Source organism: Salvelinus namaycush, chromosome 13 (assembly GCF_016432855.1).
Source record: "Salvelinus namaycush isolate Seneca chromosome 13, SaNama_1.0, whole genome shotgun sequence".
NCBI lineage: Eukaryota > Metazoa > Chordata > Actinopteri > Salmoniformes > Salmonidae > Salvelinus > Salvelinus namaycush.
Window position 1 is genome coordinate 37978253 of NC_052319.1, and position 9661 is coordinate 37987913.

Consider the following 9661-nt stretch of genomic DNA (forward strand, 5'->3'; position numbering starts at 1 on the left):
TATTTAGCACATTTTCACACATGCAGATGTGCTTTTACAACGATGTATACATCATTATCTCTTATTCCATAAGACACCAGTGACTGAAATGTCTGTCCCTTCTGAATGTGGGACAGCACTGAGCACTGGTCACTGGTCACTACGCTGACCATGACAAATAGGGTGAAACAGGAACTATAACAGGATTCTAAATTCCACCAGGATAGACCAAGATGCGTGTGTTCCAGGATGACATCACAATTCCAGAAAGGGAGCTTTCGCTTCAGCATCTGGCCATGACAGGTGCAGAATACCTCTTCACTGTACGAATGGCGTACATTTAATTTATAAAGCACATTTTACAAGGTTTCTAAGCTCTACATTGGATCCAGAAGAGCTGTTGAGAGTGGAACTCAAGCTGGCCTGTCTTTGTGTTGAGTGAATAAAGCTTGATTGCATGTTGGAGAGAGAGTTGAAAAAACTATAAACACAAAAGCGCTCCTGGGCTTGTTTAACGTCACCACCCTTCAATGCTGGTACTTGGCCAAACTTTATAAAGCGACTGTCTACCACCAGTATGAATACAGCCTTAGAATAGAACCACACCAACAGTATCAATACAGCCTTAGAATAGAACCACACCAACAGTATGAATACAGCCTTAGAATAGAACCACACCAACAGTATGAATACAGCCTTAGAATAGAACCACACCAACAGTATGAATACAGCCTTAGAATAGAACCACACAAACAGTATGAATACAGCCTTAGAATAGAACCACACCAACAGTATGAATACAGCCTTAGAATAGAACCACACCAACAGTATGAATACAGCCTTAGAATAGAACCACACCAACAGTATGAATACAGCCTTAGAATAGAACCACACCAACAGTATGAATACAGTCTTAGAATAGAACCACACCACCAGTATGAATACAGCCTTAGAATAGAACCACACCAACAGTATGAATACAGCCTTAGAATAGAACCACACCAACAGTATGAATACAGCCTCAGAATAGAACCACACCAACAGTATGAATACAGCCTCAGAATAGAACCACACAAACAGTATGAATACAGCCTTAGAATAGAACCACACAAACAGTATGAATACAGCCTTAGAATAGAACCACACCAACAGTATGAATACAGCCTTAGAATAGAACCACACCAACAGTCCCTGAACCCCCCAGCAACAATCAACCCTCTTTTCAGAGAAGGATGATCTGCGAAATTGCTGTGAACTCCTCTCCAGTCTCCACGGTGCTGTGGCTTGGGCCTTTTCTTCCAGCATGTAGATATCCCAATTCACATGGAAATCCTGCAGGCTCCAGTGTTTTGTGTGTCTAAGGACTGTTGACATGGAATTTCCACACTGCTGAAAGTGCAAACAAGCTTGGCATTAAGAAACAAACCCTGGACAGACACTGAAGAAAGAGAACATAGCTGGGGCCACTTCATTGTAATTCGTATTGCAGAGCTGAGTAGGCTGGCTGACAGTCCACAACTACTGCACAATATGCTGAATCATCCACCTAATGTTTTAAATTAAGTTCTGGTTGCGTCAACGGTTGCATAGTACTGGAGTTCTCAAAAGGCCAAACATGAGTCATTGTGCTTGGACCCTAACTGTTCAATGTCTCTGTATTTTCTCAATTATCTGGATACATCCTTGAAATGTAATCTGATTCACATGAGTTTAGATTATTCTAGATTGCCTTGCCTCAACCAGGGTAGAAATACAAGCCTACAATATGTGCTGAGGAGTATTTCTGTCTGTAATAAAGCCCTTTTGTAGGGGAAAACTAATTCTGATTGGTAGGGCCTGGCTCCCCAGTGAGTGGGCTTGGCTGCCAAGTGGGTGGGCCTATGCCCTCCAAGGCCCACCCATGGCTGCACTGTGAAATCCATAGATTATGGCCTAATGAATTTATTTAATTTCAATTGACTGATTTCCTTATATGAACTGTAACTCAGTAAAATCTTTTAAATTGTTGCATGTTGCATTTATACATTAGATATAATCAGATGTGTGTACAAAGAAGACACATCTGATGTATGTACAGTCTGGTGTTGATCTTCAGTTGACATTAGAAAGATCGCTACTTTTATTATTCTGGGCCTATAGGAAAATATACCCGATTTTCTCAAGGTCCTCTATGTATAAAGGCATTTCCAGAGGGGGTTTATCTTAAGATAATCCATTTCAAAAGTCCTAGTTCCGCGAACTATTTGATACATTTAGGCGTTCATGTATTAAAAACTCGTTTCCACGTGCACGAGCCTTCCATATCACTTACAAGTTTTTTTGTCTTGCACCTGTTACGGCTCGAGGTGGGGTTAGTGATGTCACCTGAAGCTGGGGGATGGGATTGGGAACGCACGGATGAACTCTGCCTGGGAAAGTTGCCTCGACACCTGTAGGAGAGTAGTTTCACCACAAAAACGAGGAAATTGAAGACTTCTATTTGCATAAAATGAAGAAAATGCGCTGATGAAGCGTTGCTTCGACAAATGTTGCATGGTTTTATCAAATGAATTGTTTGTCTCGATTGACTAAAGGTTGGTCGTCTTTTAGAAGCTTCCGCGTTGGAATGGTGAAGAACAAGATGGGAAATATTATCTTGCTTGCGCTTCTGCTTGGTTTCCTGCCAACAGGTAAGGTTTTTAATCTAAAACCGCTTTAAGATACGGCTCTAACGTGTATTGGGCTTTATTACGTACAAAACATAATTGACATATAAATTGTCTTGATTCTTTCCAAAATAAGCATGTTAGAATAAGTTAATAATCGACAGGTGTAAACATGACAAGGCCAACAAATCGCGGTCACGTGACCGTAGGGTGTTTACAAGTTGCCAAGCAGATGGGTGTTCAGGACAGTTAATCTACATTAACGTTGTTAGAAATTATTGTATCCGAGTACTAATATGCACTTCTGTATACAAATGAAGCAGTTTGAAAAACAGTTTCTCTTAATCATTTGAACACATCATTTTTTTCTCTTTTTTTATTTTATTTATTTATTATTATTTTTGTACTATCCTCTCATTCTTTCTCGCAACTCTGTCTTTCAGAGGTGTTTTCTATCCAGGTGATTGTTCCTCAGACAGAGAGGAGTACGGCTCTCTTTGCCTCAGTCATCATACGCTGTGACTACTCCACCTCCGCCAATGCACAGGAAGTCCTGGTCACCTGGCGCTACAAGTCCTTCTGCAAGGACCCCGTGCTGGAATTCTACTCCACAGGTGAGATATTAAAGGACAGGTAAATGAGTGAGGGCTGCACGGACACTAGTGTAGCCCTCCTGTCTTTCCATTTACATAGTCTTCTTGTATGGGGCTGTGGCGATTGTGATGTCATAAATGGAACTGCAGAGCTTGTGAGGTAACAACAGGGCTGTGGAGATTGATGTCATACTGCAGTGAAGATTGTAATGTAATAATGGAACTGTGTAGTTTGATGTCATAAGGTGCTGTGGTGATTGTGATGTCAGAATTGTATAGTGATGCCATAATGAGGCTTTGAAAATTGTATGATGTCATAGTGGTACTGTTGAGATTGGGACACCAATGCGATAATGGAGATGTTGGTGTATAGTGATGTCATCATAATACTTCCATTCTCCTCCTGCTGTAGCCTATCAGGCTGCTCTGCAGCTGGGCCAGGACCCAGCCAATGACTGTCCAGACCGCCAGCGCACCATTCGCACAGTTATCCAGAAGAAGGGAACCAATGAGGCCACCCTGGGCTCTGAGTATCGGGAGCGCAAGATATCCATCCAAAACAGTGAGTGTGACCCCAACATAGTGAAAGAGACCCCAATTCTCAGATTTGTAAATGTTGCATTAAATGTTATCATGCACATGTACAGTAAGTGCTTGGGTGTGTGCACGCCCCCCTGCCCTCCACAGAGGCCGACCTGGTTATGAATGAGGTGATGTGGTGGGATAATGGTGTGTACTTCTGCTCCATTGACGCACCGGGAGACACTACAGGAGACTCAGACCGCGAGGTCAAACTCATTGTTTACCGTAAGTGACTGCAAATGTTTTTTGCTTTTTCAGGATGCGTTTAATTAACTATCCTCAATTTCACTTATGTATTTGCATGTTCCACCAATGCATTGCTCTCCTGGGGGAACCATGGGGTGTCTGTGGCGCATCATTAAAAAGCACCCTTAGGATTGAGGACCAACTGTGCAGCTAATGTGTTACACAATAGTGGGTCATGTTTCATTCTTCCATAACAATTTATTCATATATTTTTTAACACCCTTTTTTCCCCCAAATTTCGTGGTATCCAATTGTCCCATCGCTACAACTCCCATACGGACTCGGGAGAGGCGAAGGTCGAGAGCCGTGTGTCCTCCGAAACACGACCCCAGCCAAGCTGCACTGCTTCTTGACACAATGCCCGCTTAACCCGAAAGCCAGCCGCACCAATGTGTTGGAGGAAACATGGTACACCTGGCAACCGTTTCAGCGTGCACTGCGCCCGGCCCGCCACAGGAGTTGCTAGAGCGCGATGGGAGAAGGAAATGCCGGCCTAACCTGGACGACGCTGGGCCAATTGTGCGCCGCCTCATGGGTCTCCCAGTCATGGCCGGCTGCGACACAGCCTGGAATTGAACCAGGATCTGTAGTGACACAGCTAGCACTGCGATGCAGTGCCGTAGACCACTGCGACACTCGGGAGGTCCTTCCATAACAATGTTAACTTCCTCCAATTAATTAGAGGTTCATAGGTTCTCTATGTATAACATGCATTCAACAAACTGTACACCATGTAATGGCCTATTTTGAATAAGATGTAATGTCACTTGCATTCTATCAGTGTAGAGACTTGGCGCTGTTGTCTGTGTGGCACTTTAAATACAATGTGAGTAACACAGCAAATAAAATGACATTGGCCAATCCCAAATCAACTCCACTATTCACTTCTGTAGATCTGAAAGGATGGCATAGGTACAGTATAAACAAAATGATAGTAGCTCCAACACCGCATGCAGCGGAGGCACGCGTCAAAACACAAATCGAAGTGAGAGGGGGGAAGGGGTCAATTTGGGATTCTGCAAAAAATGTGGCAAAGAAATTTACTTCATATCCTGAATAGAAAGCCTTATGTTTGGGTCAAACACAACACATTACTGAGTACCACTCTTCATATTTTCAATCATGGTGGTAGCTTCATCATGTTATGGGTATGCTTGTCATCGGCAAGGACTAGGGAGTTTTTTTAGGATAAAATAAAACGGAATAGATCTAAGCACAGGCAAAATCCTGGAGGAATACCTGGTTCAGTCTGCTTTCCAACAGAGACTGGGAGACATTCACCTTTCAGCAGGACACAAGCCCAAGTTGCTTACCAAGACAACATTGAATGTTCCTTAATGGCCTAGTTACAGTTTTGACATAAATCAGCTTGAATATCTATGGCAAGAGTTGAAATTGGCTGTCTAGCACAGATCAACAACCAACTTGACAGAGATGGAAGAATTAAAAAAATATATATAATTTGCAAATATTGTACAATCCAGATGTGTTAAGCTCTTAGACTTACCCAGAAAGACTCACAGTTGTTATCGCTGTCATTTTCAATAAATTTGCAAAAATGTTTTGGGGTATTGCGGGTGTAGAGAAGGTTAGAGAATTATTATTTTTTTTGAGTTCAGACTGTAACACAACAAAATGTCAAATATGTCACTTGGGTATGAATACTTTCTGAAGTCACTGTATGTGTCCTACATGACCTCTTGACCTCTGTTCCAGATTGGCTGACGGTGCTGTTCATCATCATCGGGGCTCTGCTGCTCATCATGCTGTTCTGTATCTGCTGTTGTCAGTGCTGCCCCCAGAAGTGTTGCTGCTACATCCGCTGTCCCTGCTGCCCACAGACCTGCTGCTGCCCTGAGAAAGGTACCACACACACACACACACACACACACACACACACACACACACACACGGTCGAGCGCACACATACTCATAGTGATACGCTTATTCACACCTCTCCCCTCCCAAGTGGTGATGCAGCACAGGATGATACGAGAGGCCCAGAAGGCCATGGTCCCCTGGATGCACGGCCAGCCTATCTACGCCCCCATCAGCAACCACTCCTCCCAGGGCAACCCAGCTATGTACTCAGGTCAGTCTTATAATGGTGCTAATGTTGTACCCAGCATGCTGTGAAACTATCTACTGAACTCCGGTCAATGTTATAATGTTGTACCCTCAAGGTGCTCCCAAAGAATGTAAGAGAGGTGATGTGCCACCTTGTGGACTGGCTGTGCCACTATGTAAATAGAGAAATGAGAAAATCTCTGACCCCCCCCCCCCCCCCTGGCCGTACTCAGCAGCACCACCTTAAAAAATCCTGGGGAGAACCCTGACCATGCATGCTGTGAAACGATCTACTGGTCTCAGGTCAGTCTTATAACGGTGCTAATGCTGTGTGATTCGCTATGTCTCCAGGCTCGTTCTCCGATGGGTACCCTACCAAGCCCAACTTTGCCATGGCCCCGATGGGCCCCTTGCCCCTACAGCAGCAGCCTCCCCCTATCCCCCAACACCACATGCCCCAACACCAATACGGTATCCACCACGGTAACGGCAGCGTGCACGGCGGGAGCGCGCACGGCACCAACCAGATGCTGGACTTCCTGGAGAGCCAGATGAGGGGGGTTCACAGCCAGATACCCCCTCCCCCTCATCAGCACTTGTCCCCCCAGGCCCACCAGTACCAGCCCCAGGGAGGCCCCCAGGGGGTCCCCTTCACGGCCGGCCCCCCCAGCATGCTGTCTGCCCTGGATGAGATGGGGATGAGAGGGGTGGAGAGGAGAGTGATCACCTTGCCCCCTATCGTCCAGCGGGTTCCCAGTTTCTCCTCTCGCAGGGGGACTGGAGGGGGAGGAGTGACCAGTGGCGCACCCAGAATATCCAGCCAATCCAGCGGCAGCACCAACCGCACTGGGGGTGGCGGCGGTGGGCGTTACAGTGACAACCGGCGTGACAAACACTACTCCACCCCTTCGCGACAAGGCATCCTGCGTAGCTACAGCGATGAGTCAGACTGGGACGACCGGAGGGGAGGGCCGAAGAGGGAGGGGCAAGGCTCAGCCGGGAGGAGGACGGGGGGGTCTGGGTCGGCGCCACGGTCCCGTAGTCGTGACGACATGATGGAGGAGCTGCGTCGGTCAGCCCTTGCCAGGCAAGACAGGAGCCACTCACCTCCTGCCCGTCGACAACGGTCCTGGAGCTCGGATGAGGAAGACAGCAGGAGGGGAGGGAAAAAGGGAGGCAAGGGGAAGCTGTGGCCAGAGAAACCCCCCAGCTACTCCTCCATCGAGATCCAGCAAGGCAACAGGAGGAACTACGACCGCTACTCAGTAAGAAACAAACACGAGTCCTGATGTACGACTCACACCCATATAACATTGTTTACTCACACATACAGATCAGGATCGTACTGTCCTGTAACAGACACTGCACAAACAGGAGGGTACACACACATCCACAGACATTCACATGCACTCATTTTACCACACAAATGTCAACACTACTGAACACCCTCTCTCTCTATCCCCATCCCTCTCTCTCTATCCCCATCCCTCTCTCTCTCTCCCCATCCCTCTCTCTCTCTCTATCCCCATCCCTCTCTCTCTCTCTCCCCATCCCTCTCTCTCTCTCTCCCCATCCCTCTCTCTCTCTCTCCCCATCCCTCTCTCTCTCTCTCCCCCTCTCTCTCTCTCTCTCCCTCCCTCTCCCTCTCTCTCCCTCTCTCCCTCCCCATCCCTCTCTCTCCCATCCCTCTCTCTCTCTCTCTCTCTCTCCCTTCCCATCCCTCTCTCTCTCTCTCTCCCTCACCATCCCTCTCTCTCTCCCTCACCATCCCTCTCTCTCTCCCTCACCATCCCTCTCTCTCTCCCTCACCATCCCTCTCTCTCTCTCTCTCTCCCTCACCATCCCTCTCTCTCTCTCCCTCACCATCCCTCTCTCTCTCTCCCTCTCCCTCTCTCTCGCTCTCTCTCCTTCTCTCTCCCTCTCCCTCCCTCTCCCTCTCCCTCTCCCTCCCTCTCTCTCTCTCCCTCTCCCTCCCTCTCTCTCTCTCCCTCCCCATCCCTCTCTCTCTCTCTCTCCCTTCCCCTCCCTCTCTCTCTCTCTCTCCCTTCCCATCCCTCTCTCTCTCTCTCTCTCTCCCTCACCATCCCTCTCTCTCGCTCTCTCTCCTTCTCTCTCCCCATCTCTTTCTTTCTCTTCCAGGATAAGAGCTCTCGTAGTGGTACCAGTGTGGTGATCTGAAACCTGTCTGTCTGCCTGTCTGAAACCTGCCTGCCTGTCTCCCTTTTCCTCAGTGTAAACTGATGGTTTGTGTCTCCACAAACTGTTTGTTTGTCGGTCTGTCTCCACAAACGGCCTCTGTCTGTCTGCCTTTGGACGAGAAGTGACACAGTGGAAGAGAAGTTAAGAAAATTGGTTGTAAACCTAAAGGATTATTAAGCGTAATTCAGAGTCCAGAGACGCGATAGTCCGGCATCCCATTGTGACATAACTAGGGGGCTCTGAGACCATTGCCCAAACGAGCATCTGCCCAAAATTCCCAACCAACACGGCTCTGCGTACGCATCCTATATTAATTTGAATGTGTTGACAATTGGAGAAATTGCTTGAGCCACGCTAAGAAAAGTATGAAAGCTAATGTTCCAATATTCTAGATCACACATACACGTTTTGGACTCTGATAGACGCTATAGAATGTATTGTAATAAGGTGACTCAGGTGCCTTTTATACCTGTACAAGCGTAGAGGTTAAACAGTACTTATGTAATATTGTGCTATACTTTATATAGAATGGGATTGAAGGGCAAGGTGTGGAGGGAGGGCTAGAATACCGGAATCTTAAGGCACATATTTTACCTGTTGAAATCCATGTGATTTTTTTTTATTTTAGAATACTTTTTTAAATTTTTACATAATTTACCTAGGAGACAATGTAAAACACAGCACTATCAATTGTAAGAAATATTATTAGTTTTTTTATTGTACATTTCATCAAGTGTGTATCTGTTTTCTTATTTTAAATAGTTGTATACAATGTTTTGTTGTAGATTCTGTAGTGTGTGACTGTTTCTTGTTCAGTTTTCCTCAAGTGCCTCTGTCTGTTTACAGTTGTATTTTAGTCGGTGGTGGGATAAATGATTCCGTTGGTCTTGTACTTGGGATTTTGTACTTGGGATTTAAATGAAATCATCATTCACCTTGCTTTGAGTGGCATGTTCGAGAGTATGGTGAGTCTTTGTTCTACAGTACCAGTCAAAAGTTTGGACACACCTACTCATTCCAGGGTTTTTCTTTATTTTTACTATTTTCTACATTGTTGAATAATAGTGAAGACATCAAAACAAATATGGAATCATGCAGTAACCAAAAAAGTGTTAAACAAATCAAAATATATTTTATAATTGAGATTCTTCAAAGTAGCCACGCTTTGCCTTGATGATAGCTTTGCACACTGTGGCATTCTCTCAACCAGCTTCACGAGATACTCACCTGGAATGCATTTCAATTAACAGGTGTGCCTTGTTAATTTGTGGAATTTCTTTCCTTAATGCTATTGAGCCAATCAGTTTTGTTGTGACAAGGTTGGGTTGGTATATGACAGATGGAGATGCA

At 45.8% G+C, this 9661-nt stretch overlaps 1 protein-coding gene across 1 annotated transcript; it reads left to right on the forward strand.

The window, feature by feature from the left end:
• The first annotated feature begins 2350 nt into the window (after positions 1-2350).
• On the forward strand, positions 2351-9266 carry ildr1b (immunoglobulin-like domain containing receptor 1b). The gene is made up of 8 exons (XM_039007221.1): positions 2351-2648; positions 3068-3238; positions 3630-3779; positions 3905-4024; positions 5762-5908; positions 6015-6137; positions 6464-7377; positions 8252-9266. The coding sequence occupies exons 1-8, from the start codon at positions 2525-2527 to the stop codon at positions 8288-8290; spliced, it is 1788 nt and encodes a 595-aa protein (XP_038863149.1). The 5' UTR covers positions 2351-2524; the 3' UTR covers positions 8291-9266.
• Positions 9267-9661: the final 395 nt, after the last annotated feature.

What these genes read in the sequence shown, in the direction of transcription:
- ildr1b (XM_039007221.1), top strand. Translation starts at nt 2,525, where the DNA reads ATGAATTGTTTGTCTCGATTGACTAAAGGTTGGTCGTCTTTTAGAAGC. An exon ending in CTGCTGCTGCCCTGAGAAAG is followed by an intron (nt 5,909 to 6,014) that starts GTACCACACACA and finishes TCCCCTCCCAAG; the next exon opens with TGGTGATGCAGCACAGGATG. An exon ending in CAACCCAGCTATGTACTCAG is followed by an intron (nt 6,138 to 6,463) that starts GTCAGTCTTATA and finishes CTATGTCTCCAG; the next exon opens with GCTCGTTCTCCGATGGGTAC.